At 54.9% G+C, this 26,831-nt stretch overlaps 8 protein-coding genes across 8 annotated transcripts; 1 reads left to right on the top strand and 7 right to left on the bottom strand.

Moving 5' to 3' along the window:
• Nucleotides 1-565: 565 nt before the first annotated feature.
• Nucleotides 566-2,716, bottom strand: JN550_006744 (uncharacterized protein; the record flags this gene model as incomplete). Its single annotated transcript, XM_049318516.1, has 4 exons — nucleotides 566-1,503; nucleotides 1,551-2,104; nucleotides 2,175-2,345; nucleotides 2,418-2,716. 4 exons carry the CDS (start codon nucleotides 2,714-2,716, stop codon nucleotides 566-568), a joined length of 1,962 nt encoding a protein of 653 aa, XP_049171313.1.
• Nucleotides 2,717-3,933: 1,217 nt separating this feature from the next.
• Nucleotides 3,934-6,679, bottom strand: JN550_006743 (uncharacterized protein; the record flags this gene model as incomplete). Its single annotated transcript, XM_049318515.1, has 2 exons — nucleotides 3,934-4,748; nucleotides 4,804-6,679. 2 exons carry the CDS (start codon nucleotides 6,677-6,679, stop codon nucleotides 3,934-3,936), a joined length of 2,691 nt encoding a protein of 896 aa, XP_049171312.1.
• Nucleotides 6,680-8,790: 2,111 nt separating this feature from the next.
• On the bottom strand, nucleotides 8,791-11,828 carry JN550_006742 (uncharacterized protein; the record flags this gene model as incomplete). Its single annotated transcript, XM_049318514.1, has 6 exons — nucleotides 8,791-9,529; nucleotides 9,581-10,817; nucleotides 10,874-11,182; nucleotides 11,293-11,357; nucleotides 11,420-11,547; nucleotides 11,628-11,828. The coding sequence occupies 6 exons, from the start codon at nucleotides 11,826-11,828 to the stop codon at nucleotides 8,791-8,793; spliced, it is 2,679 nt and encodes an 892-aa protein (XP_049171311.1).
• A 2,951-nt stretch (nucleotides 11,829-14,779) lies between these two features.
• JN550_006741 (uncharacterized protein) lies at nucleotides 14,780-16,330 on the bottom strand (the record flags this gene model as incomplete). Its single annotated transcript, XM_049318513.1, has 2 exons — nucleotides 14,780-15,777; nucleotides 15,838-16,330. The coding sequence occupies 2 exons, from the start codon at nucleotides 16,328-16,330 to the stop codon at nucleotides 14,780-14,782; spliced, it is 1,491 nt and encodes a 496-aa protein (XP_049171310.1).
• Nucleotides 16,331-19,275: 2,945 nt separating this feature from the next.
• JN550_006740 (uncharacterized protein) lies at nucleotides 19,276-20,034 on the bottom strand (the record flags this gene model as incomplete). Its single annotated transcript, XM_049318512.1, has 2 exons — nucleotides 19,276-19,688; nucleotides 19,761-20,034. The coding sequence occupies 2 exons, from the start codon at nucleotides 20,032-20,034 to the stop codon at nucleotides 19,276-19,278; spliced, it is 687 nt and encodes a 228-aa protein (XP_049171309.1).
• Nucleotides 20,035-20,462: 428 nt separating this feature from the next.
• On the top strand, nucleotides 20,463-21,156 carry JN550_006739 (uncharacterized protein; the record flags this gene model as incomplete). The annotated part of the gene is made up of 2 exons (XM_049318511.1): nucleotides 20,463-20,762; nucleotides 20,860-21,156. 2 exons carry the CDS (start codon nucleotides 20,463-20,465, stop codon nucleotides 21,154-21,156), a joined length of 597 nt encoding a protein of 198 aa, XP_049171308.1.
• A 549-nt stretch (nucleotides 21,157-21,705) lies between these two features.
• Nucleotides 21,706-22,610, bottom strand: JN550_006738 (uncharacterized protein; the record flags this gene model as incomplete). Its single annotated transcript, XM_049318510.1, has 2 exons — nucleotides 21,706-22,093; nucleotides 22,144-22,610. 2 exons carry the CDS (start codon nucleotides 22,608-22,610, stop codon nucleotides 21,706-21,708), a joined length of 855 nt encoding a protein of 284 aa, XP_049171307.1.
• A 985-nt stretch (nucleotides 22,611-23,595) lies between these two features.
• JN550_006737 (uncharacterized protein) lies at nucleotides 23,596-26,319 on the bottom strand (the record flags this gene model as incomplete). The annotated part of the gene is made up of 2 exons (XM_049318509.1): nucleotides 23,596-25,984; nucleotides 26,051-26,319. 2 exons carry the CDS (start codon nucleotides 26,317-26,319, stop codon nucleotides 23,596-23,598), a joined length of 2,658 nt encoding a protein of 885 aa, XP_049171306.1.
• Nucleotides 26,320-26,831: the final 512 nt, after the last annotated feature.

Genomic DNA, 26,831 nt, shown 5'->3' with positions numbered 1-26,831 from the left:
AGATAATTCCACCTTAGGTTCTCTCGACCGCACGCAGGTTTTCCCCAGAGCTAACGGTTCATTTGGAGATCAAGTTCTAGAGATGTTTTTCTCAATACATTTGGACGTCTTTACGTTCACCCTTCTTCGTTGCCTCGCGTTGGATTCTCCGGGCCCCATAACTGGTCGGGGTGGTAGTGTAAGGCCGCGGCCAACGTTAACAAGCACACGTATCGGTGATTGCATTGCCTCTAAGCGCAATTCACTGCTTCGAAGAGCACGTAAAAATGTACCACTTGCAGGCAATCAATAAACCTAACCAATTACTACATACACCATAAGCGGTTGGAAAATATGAAATGAGTGGATCAAGTATTTAGCTCCTGTTTAGGATGATAGCGATTCGTTGAAGCCATGTGCTGCTTGCAATGGCCCATCTGATCCTACACAGCTCTTGTTATCACTTCCACTACTGTCTTCAACGGTTCTATTTTACGTCTAACCCCGCCACAGATTAATACATAGGTATAAGTCATCTCTGTATAAGACCGGACTCAACTAAGAACGGCTTGTCGGTATCTTCCGATCACTCGGTCCCACTCCTCGCGGGTTGCGATCGCCTGCTCACCCCAGTACCTGCAGAGCCGACTTTGCTCAGCTCAGGCCCCCTTTGTCCAGAAACCCCAAGACCAGCACTCTGACCACGCTCTGCCAAATCCTCATCATTTTTGCGTCTTAGCAGCGTCTCACTATTGCCACTTATCGGCGCTTCACTCGCGATGCCGCTCGCGACAGCGTCCGGGCCCACGTCGGTGATCCCTTCATGGTGGCCGTACGAGCCACCCACACTCTCCATCGTGAATGGGCTTGCGGTCGGCCCGTCTAGGATGCCCAGCTCCTCTGGGCTGAACAGCCTCGGCAGCAGCAGCGCCCGCACGGGAATGAGGGCCATGATGAAGACCGGGAACCCGACCGCCGCAACGGTCTGTGTGATGGCAAAGGTGGCTCCGAAAGCTACGAGCTCCAGCGCAACGAAATACCATATCGCGGCGCGGCGCTGCACCCGCTTCAGCGGTTCCGAGTTCGAAGTAAGCGCCTTATCCCGGAGCAGGAACAGGATCTTGGCCGTGATTCCGTTCGCCGCTAGCGCTTGGTAGCCCATGATGAAGAAAAGGCCGGCCAATACGGCTTGAGGGATGAGGTGCAGTACAACGAGGAGCGGGCCGGACATGGTGCCTAATGTCAGCAGACCCTGAGCCAGGTTCGACACACGTTGCTCGACGACATGCGTGCGCTTGAATGAGTAATGGCCCTTTTCTTCGCCACTCTCATCATTGTCGGCCACAACTTTGGTCACGCATAGACTCTCCGTGTGGAACGGAGCCTGTGGGATCAGGCCGTTTGGGAAGGGCAGACCGAGGATACCAGCAACACCCGTGGTGAGGCCGAGGAGGAAAAGATCCCAGTGGAATCCAGCAGGCTTTCGGAGGGGGAACTCGGTCCCTTGAGCGATTAGAGAAGATACTGCAGCCTGTTAGCGCTGATAATGTGAGAAAGAAGTCAACACCTACCATTATGATCAAACCAGAAGAGTATAGTCAACAGAATGGCAAACGGGATGGCCAAGAATACGTCGCCCACAGGGATCTCCCAGAACCGGATGAACCAGCCCCTATCGGCCGTGGGGAAGAAACTCGCGCTCGTGGGCAGCTTCTCAAGATCCACCTCAGTCATACGTCCGATGTGCACGAAGCCCGTAAAGAAGATGACCGTCAGCGGGGTGCCGTAGTCCTTCAGGAACACGCGGACCCAGTGCCAGAAGAGGGGGCTGGCGCCGAGCTCGCCGCACGCGTATGCGATCATGAAGACGAGCAGGGCGACCATGACCGAGAGGTAGAACGGCGCTTCGTTGCCCAGGAGCTCGAGGACTTGTATGCCCTTTTGCAGATAGATGAAGGCGACGTAGAAGCCAAAGATGTCGCACGGGAAACGAGTGACATACTTCAGCCAGTCGCAGGAGTTGGTGATAGCGAGGATCCAGTGGAAGACGAGCGACCAGAGCCCTATCCAGCACATGAAGGCAAGGTAGTTTGTGCCCGTCGGAGCCATGATATCGTAAACGGTGCTAGACTGCACGTTAACAACCACTTAAACTGAAGAGGAGACAAAAGCCAAGGGGAATGTATTCAGCGTACTAGTTGAAGACGGTGATGGGGCCGGTAACTCCCACAATGACCAGCGGCTGGCATGCAAGTACAGCGAAGACCACGGCGCCGAGGACCGAGGCCAGAAGCACTTCGTTGACACCGTACTCCATGCCTGTCTTTGTAAACATGTCGAGAGAAAAAGCCAGGGCAGGCATGATGCTACGAAGAACTGTCAGTATTCCTCCTCTAAAAGGGGCGCGCCGCGGAAATACAGAAAGGGGTTGCACTCACTTGGCGAAATACATGTACACAGTTGCAGGCACCACGCGATAGTCCCAAGCATCGGTCCAGTCGCTACAGTAAAACGGGGCTCGGCGACGAAGGTCATTCACCATACCGCGAAACAGGTGAATCTTCCACCACCGGTCTGGTTTCACTTCCTTGCTGGCATTTTGTTGACTGCGACGTGATGGATTCGTTAATGGCGATTTCTCGCCGGGACTAGGAAGCACATCCCGTGGCAGCCCGGCACCCGAATGTTGCGCAGTGGGCATAATCGACGGATCCTCTGCTGACGTAGAGGAAGCCATGGCTTAGTTTCCGGATTTCTCTCGTGCGTCGGGGTGCAAGTCAATGATATGAGCGCTATTGGCCGACCACAACTCCTTTTCTCAGCGCGGAATGGAATTGAGTTGCTTGCAGGGCTCGACAGGGGCGAGGAAACCAATTACAAGGACAGAAAAATTGAAAAAAGCAAACTGCATTAATGGAACGGGAGTCTTTGACAAGACACCAAACATGTCTATAGCGCTCGCTTGTCCATGCGTGTTGGAGGGCAGAGTAACTCGGCAACGAGCACAAACACAGGAAAACGGAAAAGGCCAGAATGAGAGGGAGTAGCCGTGAGGCGAAACGCGATCTCTTGACTACGTACTAAACTCTTAAGTACTTAAGTAGATAAGAGTATTCCGACCTAGCGCCCGCGGACCGGGGGCCAGCAAGAAAACTTTCCACCTTGCTGGGGGGAGCCTGAGCAAATGGTGGGCGGGTCTCTAGTCGCTTTTGTGGGGAAGTGACCTGGAGATGTTGACTAGCCATGATGTAAGTGAACATCACGGCCGGTATTCTATTGGACTCAGCGGGAACGCAAAGAAGTGCACTTTTTTCTGTAGGGCCAGACTGACGCTCCGGAAGACCCGCGAATCACAGTTGGAGAGGCCGTGTGGCATACGCGTCTGGAATTGCCCAGGTTCCTGGGTCAGGGTGCTCTGAACTGTTGTGTCACGCTGCAGGCGAGGTATCTTCAACAGCTGCCGGTACGTTGTGGGGAGAGATACCTACTGGGCAGAGCTTATTGTGGACCCCACGTGGAGCTGCTCCGGCTTGGCGACATGGCACGGCCAGGGTTTTCATTGCACGCGTTTACTCATTGCCTGAAGCCGAGTGGATGCGAACGAAGGGATGCAGGAGAAGCAAGGGAATTGGTCGACAAGTCCGCAGGCAAGTAAGTAAGCAAGGGCACGGCATCGCGGTTCCGGTGCGTAGTAACCGTCTTGTGACAAATGACCAGACTCCGTTTTCTGTGCGGCGACTATCTAATCTAAGTTAGTGGAATATCTGTACAAAGCGCCCCCCTGATGCGGCTAGGGCGCCTCCATTGTGACAATAACTACAATATACACAGCTGAGCTGAGAGCTTCGATCTTCAGAAAGGGGATCCTGCCTATTTTACAAGACCTCCAGCAATGACCCTCGGCGCCGTTGAACGCCTTTGACGTGCTCGTATGAAAAGCTCATCTGGACAGCTTCACCTGAACTGGTCCCCCTTGACCTGCTCGAAAATCGCGGGCTGCGGCGGGATAGGCGGCTGGTCTAAACCATCGTTGGGTGGTGAGGGCGGCACACTCTCCTGGCCTGGCTTGGGCTTGTCGACGTCGACACCAAAGTACTTGTTGAACTCCTCACGGTCATCGAACGGCCTCTTGCCAAGAAGTCGGACCATGTCATCTCGGGTGAGCACCTCCTTGCTCAGCAGTTCCTCGGCAACGATCCCAACTTCCTTCTTCTTCTCAATCAACAGATCCTTGCACTGCTTGTACGCTTCGTCTATGATGCGGCGAACCTCTGCATCAATGGTCTGAGCGGTGGACTCGGCGAATGGCTTGACGATTTGGTTTTCGTCGTTCTTGAAGTGGAGAGGACCGAGCTTGTCTGACATGCCCCACTGCGTGACCATGGCGGTGGCCATCTGTGTAACTTTCTTGAAGTCATCACTGGCTCCAGTCGTAACGGTAGGGAAGTGGAGCTCTTCCGAGATGCGTCCGCCAAGCGTCATGGCCATACGGTCCAGAAGCTGTCTCTCAGTCATGAGATAAACGTCGCCTGGTAAGTACTGGGCGTAGCCCAAGGCTCCTTGCCCACGCGGAATGATAGAGACTTTAAGAAGGGGGTCTGCCCATCTGAAGAACCAACCGCAGATGGCGTGTCCAGCCTCGTGATACGCGACTGTTCTCTTCTCCTCGGGGCTCAATACAAGAGACTTGCGCTCGAGACCTCCGATAACACGCTCGATGGCTTGCTCAAAGTGCTTCATGGTGATAGACGTAGCGTTTGATCGTGCGGCTATTAGCTTGATTAGTTCATGTCCCTGCTGAAAGACTGGACAATGAAAACTTACCAACAAGGGCGGCTTCGTTGACACAATTCGCGATATCGGCGCCTGCGAAACCGGGCGTCAAAGCTGATAGTCTTCCGCTCAAGTGCTCGATCTCTTCGTTTGTCACGACCTTCTTCAAGTATACCTTGAAGATATCCTGTCTACCCTTCATGGTAGGCCTGTCAATGTTGATGTGTCTATCGAAACGCCCAGGCCGCATCAAGGCCTTGTCCAGGACATCCGGTCTGTTGGTACCGGCAAGCACAACAATCTGCTCCGTCGTGTTGAAACCGTCCATCTCTGTCAGGATCTGGTTAAGAGTTGCTTCGCGCTCATCATTACCGCCGCTGAACCTGCCACTGCCCTCGGAACGTGATCGGCCGATAGCGTCAATCTCATCGATGAAGATGATACAAGGCGTGTTCTTTCTCGCATTTGCGAACAGATCACGAACTCTGGAAGCACCAACACCAACGAACATTTCCACGAACTCTGAACCACTGACGCTGAAAAAGGGGACACCTGATTCGCCGGCCGTTGCCTTTGCGAGAAGAGTCTTACCGGTACCCGGCGGGCCTGACAAGATCGCACCTCGGGGGATCTTGGCTCCAAGTCTCTGGAATCTCTCAGGCTTCTGCAAGAAGCTGACGAACTCCATGATCTCCTGCTTGGCCTCGTCCATACCAGCAACGTCGGAAAACTTGACCTTGACAGCTGACTCGTGGTTGAAACGTTTGGCCTTGCTCTTACCGAACCCGAACATGCCGCCGGCACCACCGCCTCCGGGTCCACGACGAGACGCCCAGTAGATCAATCCAACGATGAGAAGAGTTGGGCCAAAGGCGGTGAGGAGGTTGGCCATCTGGCTGGCGCCCTGGTAGCTTACAGGTATCCTCTCGGTAGGGGGGATACCAAGTTCCTGCTGAGCTTCGTCGAGGTGACGCTCGAAGGCATCGATGGAACCAATGGAGAAGTAGTAGTTGAAACCTGGGCGAGCTGCAGCGGAGTCGGGATACATGGACCTGGTGGCCTCCTGGTTCAGGTCCACCCTGACCTGGTTTCCAGTGACGACGAGCCGCTCTACCAAGCCCTTGGCAAGGAAGTTCTTGCGCAACTCCTGCCATGTGATTTCCCGGCTGTCTCCAGAGAACATTGAGTTGTATAGGTAGTAGGCTACCAGAGAACCAATGATGGTGGTGATCCAGTCGTTGCCTTTGAGAGGATTCTCTGGCGGCTGGTTCGGGCGAGCCTTCTTGCCGTCAGCTGTTGACTTGTTCTCATCTTGCGACTGTTTTCCTTGCTTCTGGTCGGGCGATTTGTCCTTGAAGAACTCGGGATGGTTCTTCTCCACCATTCTCTGGGCCAGTTGATTCGAGAGCGAGTTGATAGATTTGAGGAATGTGCCGGCGTCCCTGAGGCTGAACGAGCCGTCCAACTTCTTGCGCAGAAGATCACGCAGTTCCTTGGGCACGCCAGTCTCCTTGATGTCATCCATGAGATCTTTGGCATCCTTTCCGTCGCCATATTTTGGTAGCCATTTGGAACTGTCGACTGCTACCTTCCTGAGTTCTGCGTGCTCTGATTCGGACAGGTACACCCAGCCCTCAGGTAGCGGCGGGCGCTCATTCGGCTGCGCGCCGTCGCCTCCGGACGGCTCGGGGGCCTTACCCTCGGTTGGGCCGGGCGACGAGGCGTTCTTCTGCTCCGGCTTGTCGGACGGCTTCTTCGGGTCGTTCTGGTCGCTGGAGTAGTAGCGCAGCTGCTGGTGGCGCGCAGCCCACACGGCGGGCGAGCTCTGAGAGAAGCGAGTGGCCCTCAGGCCTGACCGGGCGTATGCATTGAGGGAGGATTTGGTGATGCGCGCGAGGCCCGTCGACCGCCGGATGAAGCTTGACATGTCGGGCAGAGTCGACCGCGCCTCTGGAAAAATTGCGGATGAGGCGGGATTATCGAGTGGGACGAGGAGAAGAGAGTGGCGTGCACTCGTGCTACCTCATGGAAGGCAGGTCGTCGTCTCGGATGGGTTCCGTGCAGAGAGGTGACAGCAGCGTGACTCCCACAACGCCGCGGAGGTTAGGAATTGTCGGGTTCGGAATGGTGCTTTGCTCTCGCCTCCATGCGCTTCGGTGTGCTGATCAAGTCATCATCAGTTCGGCCGAGGGCTAATCCGTTTTGGTGCTAGCTCCTCCATATGCAGGGACTGAAGTGCTAAAGGTGCGAGGGCCAGCGCCACACGTGATCCCCATTGACCTGGACAACGTCAATTGGGAGAGTAAGTCTACCGTAAGTCTACCACTTCCGCTCCACTAATTACCCTCTATAAATCCGTACCATAGCCTAAGCAGCATTTCGCGATATGATATCAGCCCATTGTCTGGACCCAAGACTTCAACGTTCGATATTTTGAACGCATGACATTGTTAGGTCTGCATTGTTGCCTGACGTGAAAGCAGTCAGTATATCCCTCCGTACCTCGGTATGGCGTTGCAAAAACTACTCATGGTCCGGAAATCATATATTCAGGCATTCGCAGCAATGCACAGCAAAAGCCCCAATTTGAGTAATGAACAGCACGTCCTCTCTTCGCTTTGCAGACACTTACATTGTAGGCCAGGCGAATGCTTCACTACCACACTGTATCCAAGCACAGCATACTTCTGAATTCTGAACCAGGAGGGGAAGAAATCAGAAAAGAAGAAGGGAAATACACATAGGTGATTTGAATCATTAGCAAGTAAACAGCAAGTCTGCTACTTGCCAGGCTAACTCGTCAGTCTTACAAGACGCAGACGATGTGTTTGCACAAGGTGGTATCACACACCATGATCATACAGGAAGAAATCCTCTTAGCAAAAGGGAAAGAGGGAAAAAATTAATTTCAACCCTCCTCGACGCCCCGCAAGTCTGTCCTTCCGGATCACAGATCGTCTCTTTTGGCGCGGAACCGTTTCAAGTCCTACTTCTTCGCGATGGTCCCTGGCCTCGTTTACTACCTCGCCCGCCAGCGAGCAGGGGCGCAGGGTCGTGTCTGCAGACAGCCCTGCTCCGATGTCACAAATGGCTAGAATGAATGCAATTGAACCCGGAGGTCAAACCGCACGCACGCTTTACCACTGCACCACCAGGCGAGCTCGTCTGAATCTGTTGGAAGCAGATGGTGACTATTGAACAATAAGACACCCCGGGTCGACGAGAAGGCTTTGGCCGAGCAACCGGGGCGCCTGATTGGCTTGCCATGACGGCGACAGCATTGGTCTGGCAAACGCCAGATGGCCATCCAACCAGAATTCACCTTGCACGTTTTTTCCACCCGCGACCAATGATTGGCCTCACGTCAACGAGATCACGAATCAGGCATCAGGAGGGAACGTATTCTGGACTGCCAAGGTACCTATCATCCATGCTTGAATCCCGGGCTTCTCCCCTTAGATTTCCATGTGTGACGATAGCCAGCGGTTCTTAATAGATGGACGTTCGTCGTGCAAGATATCAGTAGGACGCTATTCGGTCTTCTGTTCTCAGCAGTCCCCAGGATGTTTTCCTTGGCCGCCAGCTCGTACCAGGCACGGATTGAGAACCAACTTGGGCAACATCTACATTCTGCGTCACACCGCTTTCACTAGACGTAGGACTGACGTCCGTATTCATGAACAAGTAATAATCAGGGTGGATTTTTGGATACTGCTACATTAGATACTAAACTGGATATCTCCATCCATCTACCAAACCGCGCCAAAGCTACTGAACGAACCCCCACATCTCCTGAGGACGATTTCTCGCCCTATGTACAGCAGGTGTAGTGGGATCCGGCTTAAAACAAGACCCATATCCGCTTGACTGATTTGAGTAGCAAGTGCCTGCATGCCCCTTGAAGAAAGAGGAAACAAAAACGCAAAACAAATACGCCGTCCGCCTCTTCATGATATGATCGACTGCACAACAATGCTCATGACTCATTAAACCCCACCAAATCGCTAGTTTTCCCTCTGGAAAATATCATGTCGGCCTTCAACCGCCATTGGGCATCGTGCTACCATTCTCGAATCCGGGGTAGGCACCGCCACTAATCTCTGCCCAGTCCCAGTCCAAGGTCATAGGCAGCTGCCACAAATCCTGCGGTAACAACGGCTGCTGGAAGCCACCCGGCACATTCGCATTCTGCATCGGAGGTGAAGCTATCGGCTGTCCGAAGCCTGTCAGATCATGGAAGTTGTTGAAGTCAGGCGTATCGTAGATCGGTCCCGTGCTGGGATAATCCTGTGGCCAGGCGTTCTGCCCGTCCCGGGGTGCCTGGCCATTGCCAGAGCTCCCGGTGTTCATGGGGCTATGGTAGTTCGAGCCCGATTGTCCATTCATGCCAGGGGAACCCTGTTGCTGTGCCATGGAATGCTGGTTGAAGTGCGGAGTTGGTGTTGCTTGAGAAGATGTCGGCCGGGGTGTCGCGTTCTGCTGCGAGCTTGCATTCGGCGGGTTGATAGGCCTGGGCGGGTCTTGCGTCCTCCTCTTGCGTTTGGATCCTTCCTTCTCAGTCTTGTCAATCACTACTTTCGCAATGCGCTCAAATTCTGCGCACACTCCCAGCATTCTGTGGACACCGCCTGTCTCAGCCTCCTGGCCAAGCGTTGACAGGAATGTCACCACGATGTTCATCAACTTCGTATCCGATCTCGCTCTCGGGTCTAACGGGTTTTGCAGGATATTCCCAAACAGACTCATCAGAGCGCTGACAGGGAAGTAAAGGATAAGCCTAACAAGATTAGTAACAATAAACTTCGGAAATGGCCAGGCAGATACTCACCAGACACACTGGTTATCACCTTGTGGAATGTACTTCAGCAAGGAGATGGTCGCACGTGCCGCGGAAGCACACAGTGCGGCAGAAGCAAAGACTCTCGGATTTAACGGCTTTGCATTTAAACCTTGAATGGCAAAGTTGGACAGACGACTCGTCCAGTAACCCCTGTGGACAGACATCCGGTGAATCGTCGTCAGGCAGTTGTAGTATGCGAAATGCAACATAACCACATGCAGAATCAGCGGTGTATGCGAGGCTTTGATCTCATGCTCTGGCCGGAAGTCAATTGGGATGTTGTCCTTCCAGTCTTCAAGTTCCTTGTCCAGCTCTCCGATTGTTTGCAGAAGCTCACCCTCGGAGAGTTTTGCGGCCTTCGTCGAGTACAGTCGCTTGTAAACACGGCTCTCAATAGTCGTCAGCTCGCACATGACCCGGAACAAGTTCATCTTGCCCTTTCCATCCGCGAGAGGGATATTGCCAATGTTGTCTGCCGGATCCGCATCCGGAAGCTCAACATTCATGTCGTCATCGTCCTGGGCAGGTGGCCTGCCTGAGCGCAAACACAGATCCTTGTCCAGAGTATACGCAATCCAGAAGACTCGTTTCCTCTGCTCAATCTCGATGGGATTCAGGTTGAATCCACTGCCACGCTTGTGCAACCCAATGCTATGCATCAGCCGGATAGCTGCGGCGACCAGAAGGAACGAAGGCTGTGGGTTTGGCGTCCCTTGCATGAACATTGCCATGCCCAGCAAGGCCTGGACACTGAGAAGATCCGTGTTGCGCATTGTTAATTCGGTGAAAACCCCCATGGCGTTCTTCATGTATGCCCAAGCCTTGTCATCCTCTTCCTCGGGGACGAGTTTGCTCATAACCCTCAGACGGTGAGCTGTTGCCAAAGCAACATTCAAGCTCGCCCACCAGCCCGAACCTTCGTAGGGCTCATTCGAGTATTGTTTCTCTACCAGGTGCATGAAGGTGGGTTGGTGGAATAATGGGAACATGCAGTTGAAGTTCTCAAAGTAGTCCTTGAGCAGTGACATGGCCTCGGGTTTTGGCGGTAAGGGGATGTAAACCGGACGGCGGAAGACATCAGCGAAGATCTCGGGCCGCCAGCGAGTCCACCTGTGGTCGTCAATAGAAACCTCCGAGATCATGCTCTGGAATGCATTGTCTCCTGTTTTCTCGTTGACCCATGAAATACCCTTCGGGGAGAAAATAGAGAAACCCGATGAAGAGCCTAGAATGATTGAGTTAGGTCACATTGTGCAACAATTTGAAGGCGGTCTGCATTACCAAAGTATCTGGTCTCTCCGGATTGGTTTGTGACCAGCGAGCACATCATTTCTGAGAGAGCCTCAACCTCCTCTTCGCTCTTCTCGGGTGGTACGGACGAGTGCCTCGTCTTCTCATCTTTGGCTGGCTCGGGGGAGGTAAGCGCGCTCTGAGGTGTCGAGCCCGATCCATCTTGGCCCGAAGTAGCTTGGGAGGGCGAGGTTGGGTTGGAGGCAGGCTGCGATGGCTGTCTTGACTGCTGACGTTTCTCTGCCAGGCGCTTCTCGAGAGTGCCGAGGTCGGTATCCTCATCGTCCTCTCCGAGAAGTCCTGCATAATTTGTCAGCACCGTCAGATGAGGCGAGCCAGCTGAAACCCCGAAACCGCCGTGGGCGGTCGCACAAGGCGGGCCAGGGCGCCAACGGGAGGGAAATGCTCACCAGCAAGTCTGAGCAGGCTCTCCATGCGGCCCAAGCGGTTCTCTAGGCCTTCGATGTATTTGGCGCTGAGTATAGTGTTAGTCATCGACACTACGAGAGCTTCTCAGGTTCCGGGTGTTCGCCATACCCTTTCGGTGGACTTCGCTTCTTCTCGACCTGAGTGAAAACACAATCCGTCTTGTAGTTGATGCAATGCGTACACGCGGGCAATTTGCCGTCGCACTTGATCTTCTTTTTCCGGCACATGTCGCAAGCCTTCACAAGAGTTTAGGGTCAGCCCACTGCTTGCTGCAACAACAAAAGTCGACGGCCAAACTGTCGGGCCCAGCACTCACCCGGGCTATTCTCCTCCTCTTTGCCTCCTGGTCGTCACCCATCAGCGCCGTGGGGTCGAACGCCATGGACAGCTCCGGCGGCAGCACGGACATGCCATCGTGAAGGTATTGCCCAAAGATCTGGGGCGGCTGGTTGGTCATGGGCGGCGGGTGCATTCCAGGAATCTGGAAGCCCCCCGGATCGACCCTCAGGTGATCCATAGTACCTTGCTCTTTTTTCTGCTCGTCGTCGGTGTCCCGCTGGCCGAGGCGATAGCGTGGGCTTGCGGTGGCTGCTCAGCGCCGAGTGTCGTCGTGGATGGTTTCGCAATTCGTGTAGAATCCAAGGGCGTTGGGTCGCGGCGACGTTGGCAATAAGCGGCGAGCGGTGCCGGTTCCCAGGGGAGAGTTTGGAGCAATCTGGATGGCACTATAACTGCCGGTCCACGCCTCGATATCGTTTGGACGATGCACGGGAATCGGGAAATGGGAGAAAAGAAGTGGGCTGACCAGGACCTGATCGGTTGTGTCGAAGAAAAGTGTAGGAGCTAAAACAAGATGCAACGCGCTAACACCGCTGTCCGCTTGGGGCGCTCTTGTCACCCCCTCCCCAGGCTTCCCCCTCGCTCTCGCGGGCTGCCTGTAGGTCTCAGATGGTGGCTGAGCCACCTATGGGCGGTTCCTTTGGGAGGGTGTTGGCAGGCTTAACTCCGTCCCGGCACCCTGGGGAACATGCGCTTTGGCTTGGGGACCGGGGTGTCAGTACCGTAGTAGACGCCTAGTGCACACGTGGGGTTGGGAGGACGGCCGCGAGTTGCCGACCAGGGATGACCAAGCAAGATCGTCCAGAAGCAGAACGAGAGACCTGTAAGGTTGGCTGGCTCGTCGAGTGGACGATGGAGATGAGTGGATTGGTATTCAGCTCAACAGCTTAATGGTAGAGGGCAGGCCACAGGACAGGCAGCCGGAAGAGAAAAGGACGGCCACTGCCATGACGACCGCACTGATGCTCAACGGTGCCCATCAGATGCCGGAGATCACACCATCATAGATATTCGGGGCCTAAGGAGTTGCCAAGGTAAAGCACTGTCCGTCGGAGAGCTGGGCGCCCATTGGTAAGCACCGACCGACGTCTAGGGGGGTTGGCACCTCCTAGCCCGCGCAAATCGGAGTCCCGCGCCAAACTCGGTCTATGGCACCATGACTATATTATGACTATCCGTCCTGCAGCAGAGACGGGACAGAGCGCCAATCGATGGCGTAATGCCCGCGAACCACGGCCCTGGAGCTCTCGATTCTGGCGAGTATCACAGTACGCCCTTGGCCTGCCGAGAGATTGAGCAGGAACAAGACAATGCAGCCTGGTTGCCTGGATGCGCTGGAGGTCTTGTCTGTTGTCTGGAGTTGCTGGACCCCTGGAACAAGGGGAGCTCCCTTTCCAGGATCCTTTGGGTCCCGTAAACCCATAGCCCTCAGGGCATTGCGTACCTATCAGGACCCCTGGTCTGATTCAGTCTGAGCGACCACACTGGATCTACAAACCGTCAGACAAGATCTGGGTGGCTGTCGTGCAAAACGTCTATAAACAGCAATTCGCCTGCAGTGCTGCTTACTGCGGTGGCACGATAGACGGCTGCGGACTTCGGCGTAACCTGAAAGTCCTAACAAAAGACCATCCGGCCGCCCTACGTGCTACTATGTAAAGCCCCAGCGGCTAGAACCGCAGAAAACCTTTTAGCCCGTCCGATAGCCCCTCTTGCCGCATTTAGACAATGACACCTATATGAACCAGTCAGGGAGCTCGAAAATTCGAGAACTGTTGTAACACTGTGTCTCCATAAGCCGAGAGATCCGGTCGTTGTGTTATATATGCGTGACGGAGTATTGCATTGTTGGATAATGCGGCACGTCGAATAGGTTCGTCAGAAGTCAGCTCGGACAGTTTTTCAGACTGGTTGAGACCATCTCAAGAAAGCTTGTCCAAACTTGGGCAGAGTTTGGTTCCACTATCCACTCTGGACTTTTTCTTTATCAAAACTCACGACACAATGACAAGTCTATGGTCAACCATCTCAGATGCAGCCTTGCACCACCTCAAATAATACTAGTGAATTACGTAGTCAAGTTTCATTATCGCAGCTTCAGCCCTGGTTGAGGTCTAACGTACATACATGCACTCCGCCCACAATTTTAGTTGGAGAACACCACGTGTGCCGCTCCACCGTGTGCTGTGGAAAGTGTGCCGTGTCGACGTTTCATCCGTCCCGCACCTGGGCAGCATCTCATGATAAACGCCCAATCGAGCATCACGGCTTCTTTTCCGTCTGCGATAAGCCCAAAAAGCACGGCCAGGAAGCCCAGCAGCGACAGGCCTCCCATCGGGAGGGAATGATGGGTCGGGCCTGTTCCCCTGTTCCAAGAATTTGTCATTGCGCGACAAAGCGGACGGCACAAGGCACAGCAAGGGTTGGCATGGGGTCGCGAAGTTTCAGCACCGTCTCAAGACGACAACCGCTTCCGCCGCAGTCCCCATCAAACAAGGTGTAGGGACCAGTTGAGAGTCTGTATTTCCCGTAGATCGAAACAATGTTCAGGCTGCCATGCGAAGAGACCTTCTCTGATCTTCTTGTCGCCATTCAAGAAAAGGCAACTCTACGCAACGCACATGCATCCTGGATAGCTTTGAACACGTCGTTTTGTCGGCCAGTTCCCAAGTCAGAATACGTCAGCTGTCACTAACCTTGCTTGACAGGGTCAAGACGTCAATGTGGAGCATCGAAGGAAACAAGTCTCAGTCGAGTTTTCACGCCGGGCAATGGACAGGTCCGAGATCAAAGTGCTGCCATCCGACACAATTATGCTTTTAGATTATAGACGACCCGGGAGATCTCGAAGTCTTTCCGGGTGATCCTTATGCTTCTCAGTCCGGGTTTGTAAATATCCCCAACTGACTATGTACACGGTAAAAATCTTGGCCATACGCGGACAGGTAGGACTTTCACAGAGCCCTTTCATCCACTCGTGAGTCTTCACTAATAGCCAAACATTAAAAAACGCCAATCCTATGCTGTGGGCATATAAACAGAAGCCGACAGAATGTCAAGCGGTATCATCGAGTGTGAAGGATATACAAGCAGTGCAGCACGCCAATGTGAATGAGCAAAATCGATGGGTCATATCTCCTCGGTGAACCGAGAGCCTGAGCCATGGGACCGATTTGAACCGTCCTGCGAGGGATGAGAGCGGCCCAGGGGGTCTCTCATGGCAGGTGGTTCCAGGGTATCGCTGAAATGGCCGGACTCGGTCACGGGTGTTCGGGCCGGGCCCGGGTGGAAAACCGGAATGCCACTTTCGGGGCGCATCGGAGATCCAACGGCCACCCTTGGCATGTCGGGTCCTCCCCACCAGCCGGTGGAATCGCGGTAGAAGGACTGGTCGCTCATCATGGTGTTTCGGGGGTCGGTGGGGTCTGAGTACCCGTCTCCGCCATGCTGCAGGACCGAAGGCAGTTTCCTGCCGGACACCTTCTGAAATCCCCTTTCGGGTCCTTCCGAAGACGCATTGGTTCGGTCAGAGTAACGCTTGTAGCCTGTCAAGCTCGCAAGCGCTGCGGGAACGGCAAATGGGACCGATCGTCGCTGTGATACTTCGCCCATGCCTCCGGGACCGCCAGAAGTTGGGCCACCACCTCCAATCATCAGGCCACGCGTGCCGGGTATAGCGTTGCCGTCGCTGAGCCTCAGACCTCTTTGTCGCTTCTTATACCGCAAAAGCATCAAAGCAGCGATCAAAATGAGGCCCACGCCGGCCACCGCGCCCAGAACACTGCCTGCTACAGTTCCTGGCGAGGCTGAACCAGAGCTGGATCCGGAGCCAGCATCCTCCGTCGAAGTAGAAGAAGGGGATGATTCCCCGGTGGCGGTGCCGCCATTGCCGCCAAATCCAAAGCCTGTCACAGAGCCGCCATCCTCGGTTCCTGTCGAGGTTGCTGTTCCAGTGGTGGATGCAAGTGTGAAAGAACCCGATGATGAGCCAAAAACTGTGGTGGTGAAAGTGTCGTTGAATAGAATTGTTCCAGCCGATGAAGGAAGAGTGGAAGTAGTCAAGTTTGCGGTAAAGGGCTTCAATGACGCGGTGCCATTGCTAAAGAGTGACGATGAAGCCGGCGCGACTGTGTTATATGATTAGATGCGAGGTGCACTGCTGGAAATCATGAGTGGGTGGAGCTCACCTGTGGTAGAGTTGGTAACGCCAGCGAAAGTAGGAAAAGCAGATGATGAACCGGATGAAGGAGCGGATGTAACTGCAGCGTAAGATTCAACAGTCGGAAATGAAGAGGGCATCGAAGACGTCGTAGCGCTATCTACTGACGACGCTGTCGGATCAAGAATAGTCGATAAGAGGCTAGTGACATCGTCGACGACGGCAGAGGTCAGGTCCGGGGTGCTCTCGATGCCAACGGTAGGTACGACAGCATAGGCGGTGGTCGACGGTTCCGAGGTTTGCGTGTTGGCGCCGATGGTTGCACCCGATGCATCAATGAGCTGAACGACTGAGACGGTTTGGACGATTTGCACGATGGTGTCGGAACTGTCGGCCTGGCGCCTGTGCAATCGCTCGTGGCGATGGGAACGAATGTGGTTGTGATGGTTGTTGTTGTTGTGGTGAGAAGAATGGTCGTCCTGGGCCTGAAGGAGTGAAGACCCCAAGACTGGTTCGGTCATCGCGCGTGGCGGTGAGGATGAATACGAGCTTGAATGAGTGACTGGATTCGCTGGGCAGGTTTTTGCTGCGTGCTGACTCGCCTCGCCTGGGCTGGCAGGCTGGGTGCGTGCTGGGTGGGTGGGTGAAGGAACGAATGGAGGTGCGCTAGATGGGGGTCGATCGTCCGGATAATTCCATAATCGTCCTCCTCAGCGGGCGGTCGGTCGGTCGATTGGCTCGGTGCGGTGCGATGTCAAGCGATGCGATGCTTCCCAGAAACTCTTGCTTGTTGTGCTAAGCTGCCTTGCAGTTGGTCGTCCACGTCTCATCCGGTCGTCGTTCTTTGGGCGCGGGAACCAGTCATCCACATCACGACGACCACGGTCGGCAGAGAGCAGAGGTGGAGGGAGAGAAGGAGAAGAAACGGACGGGTAAAACAGCGCTGGGCGACCCATCCGGTTGATAATATGTCAGAGATGCCGCCGTGTAATTAAAATGAGATGCGGCGTCTGGGGCCACAATTGCTACCTACTGGAGAGTCGCCCGTGTCCCGTCCCCGTCCTCGTGTGTTTTTCCCCCCTGCGCAGATGGCACTATGGATAGGGACTTACGCAGCGCTGCGATGGGGTTCATTTCGCTTGCCATGGGCGTTGTCTCTCTGGGGGCAGGGTCTCACACAGGCGCCAGCCAATCACCGCGACCCGACCGGGGGGCCGCCAAGGCGACTCATTGGCCAGAGCTCGCGACAGGCCTGCCTCATTGGTCACACAGCTAGGGATCTGAGCGAATCTGCGAAAAGTTTCAACGGACATTGGGATCTCGCTGCAGTGCCTATTGCGGCGTAGTTGCAAGCCGGGCGACGGTTGGCTATCCGAATCAGAGCACGTTGGATCGTTCTCATTTGTCTCCGGCTCCTCCCAGGGCATGTGCAGAGTCAACATTGTTGGCTGTCCGTCCTACTAGGTGCTGTGTCCGTTGACTAAGAAGTAGCCCGCAGAGAGACACGAAACCTTCGTGCATAGCTAGTTGGCCATCTGTGTATGCACTACTATGGCGGAAATTCAGGCTCGTCTGCTAGCTGGACGCGGCCAACCACTCAGGGCAGACCTTGGTTGTTGGTGGAGCGGGAGATCTGGTGTGAGTTACTATGTACGACGGATGCTAGCGGCAGCGTGGCTGACGAGCTAGAGACTCACCTGAGATGGCGGCGGTATGCTGCGACTGCTGCTAGAGCTCGTATTCACCTTTCACTCGTTCTCGTGTCTGCACTGCTGCAGGAACACCCGTCGCGTTCAATAGCCCCGTGTCAATGGGGGCTAGCCCCTCTGGTATTGGGTGCCACCCACGAATGAGATCCAAACACCACGGCGCCATCTAATTCACCAGGTCGCAGCAGTGCTACCTGATGAGGCAGGCCAGTCTTCTGCGCACCCATTTCAACATTGCCCATATCACCCCCAAGGTCCAGCAGGAGCACAGGGCACGGATAGCGCCAAGGAACGGGGGTTGGGGGGTGACGGGGCTGGACGGGCAATACCAGTGACAGGGCTGGCCTCGGTCGAAAAGCAGCCTAGCCATCAGTGTGGGCCACGGCCTGTTGCTCTTCATTTGAGGAATGCTTGCTACAAGACTCGCAGGCCAATTGCAGACAAATGACATCTTGAAGTCGTCCCAGGTCGTACGTCATGATCGGCATCGCAACAAACGTCTTTGTGGGTAAGGAATCTCAATGAGGTGAGTCCATCGCAAATGTCTGGATGTCTTGACTTGAGCCAACGACACTTGCATCACGCCCGCTGCAATCTCCCACATTGGCCAATGTGGGTTCACTTGATTCTGCTGGGATGGGGTGGGCAAATCGGGACTAACGAGGGTCTATTTTCGGACTTGGTACATCCAGGCCTGTATATTTTTCTGTGCCCATTTCGATGCTACGCTAGGGAAATAATTATAAGCCGGCTTGCTCCGTCCCAGTTACTATCAACGCAAAACGCCTTAAAAGTAGGTACATAGGTAACTTAAATTAGTTCAAGTCCGTTCGGACGGTCACCATTGGTTGGTCTTATGGGCCTATACCGTAATCGATGGACTCTAGATCAACGGGTGGAATATATCGCTAATCGCCAGAAAAATGAAAGTCTATATTGAGAAACTGGTCGTATAAATAAATGGCAGAAACAACTTTGAAATAGACTCGGATGACAGACTAATAGTACACTCGGCATCGTGTCGCCTTAGACGGGGTATATCTAGTAGCATGTCATCACACATGCATTGCCTTGGTAAACCGGATCTAACTATGGTACTTGTGCTTAGGTTCACCAGTCGAGCCACTTCATGTCGGACAACATGCAGTGTCTTGCGGCGATATACATATGCGGCTCCGCACAACAATTACTAGAGGCGAACTCCGTGTAACAGTCAATTATAACATCGAGGTTGGTAGCAGCTGGTTCGAGGCCTAGTCTACGTTACCTAGTTCCACTGCAACAGAGATAACAGGCCCCAGCCCATACCAGATGCCCGAGCACGGTACACACAAATAGAGTTGCACACCTATCGCCCTTGCCAAGTTCTATATCCCAAATTCTCTAGTTAGGCGCAAAGTCAAATTATACATCTCAGCTCGTGAATAATGTCAAACTAGACAAGATTCATTTTCGCCCTTCTGGCATATTGTGTTTCCATTCCCATGGCATCCGAAGTCCTGAAACCTGGCAACTGCGCTCCTCATTCAGCCACATTCAAAGGCCAGGTGCTACCGTGATCATCGTGTTTATCCCAGTCTTCCATCTCAAGCTGTGTTGTCAATGTCATATGCATATCGGGAACCATCGCCAGCCAGCCATTGGGGCCGTTCGTTGTATTCAGAAGTATGCTTAAACAGCTGGCTCTGTAGCCAACTATGTGTTGGTGGGGAGGTGGTTTGTCTTTTACGCATTTCTATTTGATGGCATCTCCAAACTCAGACACTCAACGTGCCCTTTGTGCTTGGCACCTCTCCCTCCTTGCCCGGAACCCTGCTCGTGGCAGCCTTGATGGCGACGGCCAGGGCCTTGAAGGCGCTCTCGGCGCGGTGGTGGTCGTTGAAGCCGCGGATGCAGTCGACGTGGATGGTGATGCGGGCAGCCTGCGCAAAGCTCTCCAGGCAGTGGGGGATCATCTCGCAGCTCAGGTCGCCAATCTTCTCGCGCTTCAAGCCCAGCTCAATGACGGCAAAGGGCCGGTTCGACAGGTCGACGACGGCGCGCGACAGAGCCTCGTCCAGGGGCGCGTAGGCGGACCCGAACCGTGCCAGTCCCGTCGCCGAGCCCAGCGCGGTGCCGAAGGCGTATCCCAGGGCTATGCAGACGTCCTCGGCCGTGTGGTGGTCGTCAACTGTTCAGACGATACAATGTCAGCCAGTTGGCTTCAGGGAGCCTGGAGGAGCCTATGAAAAAAGCAGCTTACTGTGCAGGTCGCCCTTGCAGTTGATGGCAAGACTCCAGCCCGAGTGCTTGGCCAATGCGTGCAGCATGTGATCCAGGAAGCCAATGCCGGTGTTCACGGCGATGGTCTGAGACTTGCTCGCCTGTGTGGCATGGCTATCGTCCTTGGAGAGCAGACGCTGGTCCGTGTCGGGGGGGAATGCACCGCCGTCGAGGTTCAGGGCCAGCTGGATCTTGGTCTCGTTGGTGTCGCGGGCGAGGGCTGCCCAGCGCTGCTTAGGGGCTTCGGCACCCATATTTTGGATTGCTTAGCGGTCTGAGGGAGAGAGGGGAGCGGCTTCGGGTGACGGCAGGCTATCTGCACGATACAGAGTCCAGATAAAGGTAGATCTGTAGGTTGTCGTTGTCCGACCGGCTCGTTCACAGCTTTTTCTGGCCGCCGTCTTCCGCAAATCGGATAGCGGCCGATTCGCTGCGAGCTGACGGCTGTGGCGGGGGTGGGAGGCTCACTGTGGGGCCTAGGCCATCGCAATTCCAGCTGACCCCCGGCGCCCGACCCCTCCAGACCGCCAGGCCTGGCTATCGATAAGAACGGTCCAAAAATTTATTGTTCCGGCCGTCGCTCAAGCTGTCGATTGAAAGCCCAGCCAGCGGACAGCACCAAACGTCTGTCTCCTCCTCTCCCAGACCGCCCACATTACGCGCGCACGTCTCGATCGACAAGATGGGTGTCTCAAGAACAAAGACAGTCAAGAACAAGCATGCCTCCAACAAGTCCGGCATCAGCGGCAGCAAGGCCTCGAAATCCGGGCCTGTAGATGGCATTGTCAAGTCCAGGAAGAAGGGCCCGCCGCCGTCGTCGAAGCCCGGCAAGGGCAAGGGACTCGCGGCGCTGATGAACAAGAAGAAGAAGAAGACCTACACCGCCGAAGAGCTCGGAATTCCCAAGCTGAACATGATCACGCCCGTCGGTGTCGAGAAGCCCAAGGGCAAGAAGAAGGGCAAGGTCTTTGTGGACGATCGCGTAAGTCAAGCATAGCACCGAGCACACCCACGTACATTTCAAGAGGTGCAGAGAGGGGGTAGAAACAGAAGACAAAGCCCGCTGACATCTTCTTCAGGAGAGCATGAACACTATTCTGGCCCTGGTCCAGGCCGACAAGGAGGGTGAGATCGAGTCCAAGATGATCAAGGCCCGGCAGATGGAGGAGATCCGCGAGGCGCGCAGGGTAGAGACCGAGAAGAAGGAGCAGGAGAGGAAGGCCAGGCTCGACGAGACCAAGGAGTCCCTGCGCAAGAAGAGGAAGAGGACCAAGGCCGACGGCGCTCCTGATGCCGATGAGGCCGCCGTCAGGGATGCCATGACCGCCGGCAGCAAGGCGGCGAAGCCCAAGAAGAAGAGGGTTGCTTTTGCTTGATGGTACATATTCCCACCACCTGCTAGACTTTGTCGCATCAGTTTTTGTCAGCATCAAGGGAAGGAGTTATGGCGTTCACGGGCTACAGTCGTGTCAGAGCATTAGCAAGTGCCTATGGAGATACCCTTTAATAAGGCATACAATCTTGGGATTAAGTTTGACAAAGTCCGACGATATTGTGCAGTGCAACCTACCATAACATGCTTTGTGGATGTTTGAGCATAGTCCAATGAAGGATGTCCATGATATACTACGAATGGTTGTATTTTTCGCCATGGCTTCCCAACTTCTCTTTCGCCCTTACAGATGGACTTAGTGGAGAGTCTTGCAATTTTTGGTCATGATAAATTATTACTATTATATGCTAGCTACCAGCAGCGTGATCTACACCAAAATTGTCTCATATTTCTCATTTCATATGGCTGCAGGGTACAGATCGTCAAGATGCGACACCCTGACTAACCGGGTATCTTTCCCATCCGTCATCAGTCCTTTCTCTAATAGTACATCTAGCAATGTATCGATGGGGAACTACTATCAATATCCCATCTAGGCAGCGTAAGTACCGTCGTTATAGCGGTAACCAGCGGGAGGGTGAGTGGTGCCAGTCGGCCCGGTGACGCCCTGCTCAGGGTAGGCAGTACGTCCATCGTGGCCCATTCCCGACTCGCCGTACTTGTTGTGCAGGGCGGGATCATGACCAACAGCAGTACTCTCAGTGTTGTAGCTCTGGCGGACCTGGTCAGGGGTGGTGTGCATAGGCAGGGCGTTGGGGTCCTCGGCTGTGGTGGTGCGTTTCTTGAACAGACCCATGAACTTGTTGCGACGGCCGTAACCAGAGGTGTAGTTGTTGGCCGGGCTAGGGCCGAAGCGTGACTCCTTACGACGGTGACGGACCAGCACAAACTCCACTAGGATGGAGAAGATGAAAAAGAGGCTAGTTGGCGTTAGTACGTGAGAACTAGATTGCAGCTCAATGCAACTTACATAGCAACGATCGAGACAGCGAGGCAAGCTGTCTCCATTTGGCAGGCCTGTCGATACGTGGGCAGATTCGTGAAGCCATCTGTGTTGCCCGTAGGGGTGTCGTTGGCGTTGCCTGTGCCGAAGGGGGTATCGACAGTGCCTCTGCAGGAACTTGCTCCTGATCTGTAGGCCGTGGCTACGTAGATGAAAGCGCCAATGAAGGCCACATCTAGCACGATGGCGACGAATGAGGTGAACGGGTGTCCAGCAAGGCAGCACAACAGCAGTAGGCCAACCAAGGTGTACAAGACACCTGCGCCCGAGATGCCCTCAACGGCGCGCAGCCATGTCGGGATAGTGATGTTATGGTTGTGCAGAGCGGCGAGGAAGTAGCTGGACAGCGCCAGGACGACCGCGGCGCAGCAGAACTCAATGCCTCTGATGAACCATTGTAGGAATTTGAGGGCGAGACCGGATTTGGAGCCCATGATGATGAAAGTGTTGGCGATCCAAAAATAAGAATAGTCGATATAGGTGCTGGCGAAGACTGATTGGACTCAAATGCCGAGAACTTGATAGGGAATGGAAAAGAAACCTGGTCCGCCGAAGAGCAAGGGGACTGATTAATTAATACACGGGAGAGGCGCCAGGGCAGGATCTCGGGTTGACGTGCCGGCCGATCATAAAATTGACTTGACGTCGAATCTAGACGCGCTGGATCGTCTGGGCGCCCTCTTTTCCTGTTGGAAGTGGCCCAGTCCCGCTGAAAAGACGTGAAAGGCCGATCAACTAATGGTGGCGATGACGGATGGCTGTGAACTCTATTACTCAATCTGGCACATGCCTCAGTGAGGTTGGACCCTGAAAGGTGCCCCTCCAGTGACGAAAGCGACGTCACCCGGCAGGGATCATGCGCGCACGCCCCTCTGATTGGCCGTCGCTGCCAACTTAAGCCACGACAAGCTGTGGCGCTCCAACTCATTCCGCACTGAGCCACTGCGGATGATGTGTTCGATGTCCGCCGCATCCGTGATCCTAGCAACGTCTAGTTTCTCATCACCCGACTGCGACCAAGTTGAAACTGGGAATATAGTACGTTTAAGCCTCAGACCGTTCCTCCCTCCAGTTCCTGGACCGAAAGCTACGGCGCGGGCCCGCACGGCAATTCAAGAGCAGTCATCATTGGATCACAGGGCGCATTGGATCGCAATAGCTTATTCACTTTCAAGGATCGTGATGAGCTAACTCAAGCCAAAAATCTATGTCACGATGCGGCCTTGCTCCACGCCGCCTCGATGACCGCTTCGTAGATGTGCTCAATGATTCTTCAATTGCTACTGAATATTCCGCGCGCGTGTTTGGTTTTAGTGCAACATTTCCATTCAACACAATGATATCGTTAGTCGTAGAATTATGTGAATTGACATTAACAAGGTGAAGCAGGTATTATGCTAGTCATAGTATCGAAACAGCCTACACGGGCCCTTCAACCCCAGCCTCACACGATCCGGTCTCCGTCGAGCAGACAACGGTCAGGTCATCACTGGCCTGCCCAACCCAGATCTTGTACTCACCCGGAGGCACGACCCAGTTCTGAAGCTCCGTGTCCCAGACGCTCAGGTCCTTGCGCGTCAGGCTGAGCGTTACGGTCGCGCTGGCGCCGGGAGCCAGGGCCTCGGTCTTGGCAAAGTCGCGCAGCTGGATCGGCGGCGTGTCGTACGGGCTGTCGGCGGGGAACTGCACGTACGCCTGCGGCACGGCCTTGGCCGAGAAGTTGCCTGCGCCCGAGTTGGTCACCGTCAGTGAGACCGTGTAGGCGACGTCCCACAGCGCCGGGTTGCCGCCGTTGGGGCCGCCCGCCGCGGGGCCGGGCTTCTGCTCCTCCGAGTAGCCGGCCGGGTACGCATATTCAGTGCCCGACTGCCCTACGGCGTAGGCCTTGTCGGCGTCGCCTTGGTCCATCCACGAGTACAGGTACCGCCAGATGCGGTTGAAGCCCGACGGGTAGTAGGCCTCGGAAGCAGCGGGGATCGTTGTGTTGAGCGAGGCGACGGGCGACGTGGGCTTGGCGGGACGCGCTGGCGGCACCATGGACAGCTCAGTGACGGAGGCGATACTGGCGTCCGATAGCTCGAAGCTTGCGTAGCTCAGGCCGTGTCCGAATGCAAATCGCGGCTTCACGCCGGCCTTGTTGAGGTGCCGGTAGTCAATGTAAATACCCTCGGTGTACGTATCCTGGGCCTGTCCGAGCGCAAATGTAATGATGTCGGTGCTGGCCGGGTAGTCGTCCTCCGATACGGGGATCGAGTAGGGCAAGTGACCCGAGGGGGAAACTTCGCCGAAGAGGACCTCAGTCAGCGAATCGCCGGCTTCCTGGCCTGGCAGGTGAGCGACCAGGACGGCTTTTACGGAGGGAAGGTTGACCCAGGACTCCATGACGATCGGTCCTACGGTGTGGACAACGACGATGACGTTGGAGTACTTCGCAGCGGCCTTCTGAACGAGCGTGTCACCATTGTGCCATGCCGCGAGCCCCGAACTATCGCGGTCACCGTGGTTGTTCTCGACCGTGTAGGAGTTCTCGCCCGAATCCGAGTTGATGAAGACGATGGCCACGTCGTCCTTTCCGGGGGCGGGGACGGACGGGAACGAGTCGGTGTTATAGTAGGTCACATTGCTGGCTTTCCGCTTGAGCGAGCTGATGGGATCGTCGATATAGGGGTAATCTGCACTCCCAGAGCCCCAACCCATGCCCAGAAGGCCTCGGTTACAGCTCTTGTCGGTACACGAGTTGATACCCTGGGAGTCGGCTTGAGCGTCAGTGCCAAAAACGCTCAGGTGCGCTGAGGTCGAGATGGGCAAGAAGCTCCCGTTGTTCTTCAAAAGAGTGATGGCCTCCTGCGCAACCTGCTTGGCGACGACCTTGTGGTCGGCCTGCACGTTGACATACTGGTTGACGACACACGTTGGTGAGATCAGGGCGCTGGGATAGCAAGGGCCCTCCCGATCACGCGTGTTTGAGGAGAAGTTGGGACGCGGGTAGTCCTTGTCTTGGCCCATCTTGTACCAGGTCGCCACGATTCGTGTTGCCATGTCGTTGATGCGGTCCATAGGCACGCTTCCGTTCAACGCCGAACGTGTAAGCTCATACATCCAATAGCTGGTCCCGAAGATGATGGGGATCATGGTGTCGCCAGGCATGTTCATGTCAAGCCCAGCCAGTGCGGAGGGTACGCCAGAAATGTGGGCAAGCCAGTCAGTCATAACAATCCCCTGGAACCCTAGCTCGTCTTTCAATAAGCCGTTGATGAGATAGGCATTTTGCGACGTGGCAGAGCCGTTGATGGCGTTGTACGATGTCATGACAGCGCCAGTACCTGCGCGGACACCCTCAGCAAAAGGCCAAAGGTACAGCTCGTGCATGGTGCGATCGTCGAGGTTGGAGCTGTAACCTGGTTGGAAAACGTTGTACATCCGGTACATCTCCTGTTCGTTGGCCGTGAGATGCTTCAAGGTAGCAATGACGCCTTGCTCCTGCACTCCCTTGATCGTTTGCGCCCCGGCGATTCCTTGAAGCACCGGATCCGAACCAAACCCTTCCCAGTTTCTTCCACCTCTAGGCTTCCTACCCAAAGCACCCACCGAGGGGCCCAGATAGAAATTGGCACCCTTGCCTTTGAACTCCTGTCCCAATGCCACACCCCTCTCGTACATCAAGTCCTTGTTCCAGGTCGCGCCAGTCGTTATGCCGGCCGGGAAAGCCGTGACATTGTCGGTCGTTCGAACGCCTAGCGGTCCATCTTGCAGACATAATTGCGGGATTCCAAGGCGTAAAGCACTGCCCGTGTTGCCTACACATGGTCTACTTGCCCGTCAGAATACCCCAGGATGCCAACGTGCAGCGCCTATAAAGACAAGGAGTACCTACCCCATGAAGAAACCAACACCGCTCGATATATTGGTCTTCTCAGCCAATGTCATCTGCCCGACAAGGTCCACTGCCTTGCTGTAAGCTTCTGCCCAATCGTCGGCCCATCCGCCGTGTGGTGCCGGGTAGTACGGTGCGGAAACATAGCCGGCCGGTACGTCATCTCGGGGTTGGAGGACCCCAGCAGAGGATGTGTTGATTAAGCAGGACAGAAACAGTAAGGAGAGCGCTCGCAGCCCGGGAGGCGCCGCAAAGTCTAGAGTTACCATTTTTGCTGCTGTTCTGGTGCCGAGAGGGGAGACGAAGGGGCAGCGCACAAATCACCACCAGGACGGTGTTATCGTGGCTTTAGCTTGCTAAATATACTTCGAAGGGACAACAGCTGCTCGCCTACACGGGCACATCACAAGACAAATCCCCAGGAACCACTGCGATATCATTGGCGGATCTTGAGGATTATACAATGAACAATCCACATATTGGTTGCCAAGAATCTGCAGCGACATGGACATGCAAGGTATGATCTCATGGCTATGGTTGACAGGCCTAAAATGGGCTCGACAGGGGAATGCACGGCTGCTCTTGTGCCCAATTGCCCATCACTTTTTCCCCCTTTGGTTCAAGGGTGAGCAGAGCCAGGAAGCCCGGCAACGCATGTGAGTCTTGGGGTCCTGCAATAATATGCAGATCCTCATCATGAACCGTATTCGGAGAACGAGAACGCCAAGCGGACCAAAATCCGACCCGCGCGTGGGGATCTGGCACGCGAGATTCGGATCTC

This window comes from Neoarthrinium moseri (assembly GCF_022829205.1).
Source record: "Neoarthrinium moseri strain CBS 164.80 chromosome Unknown scaffold24_Wmoseri_CBS_16480, whole genome shotgun sequence".
Lineage (NCBI taxonomy): Eukaryota > Fungi > Ascomycota > Sordariomycetes > Amphisphaeriales > Apiosporaceae > Neoarthrinium > Neoarthrinium moseri.
The sequence above is the reverse complement of the archived record's forward strand: the minus strand, read 5'-3'. Positions and strand labels throughout refer to the sequence as shown.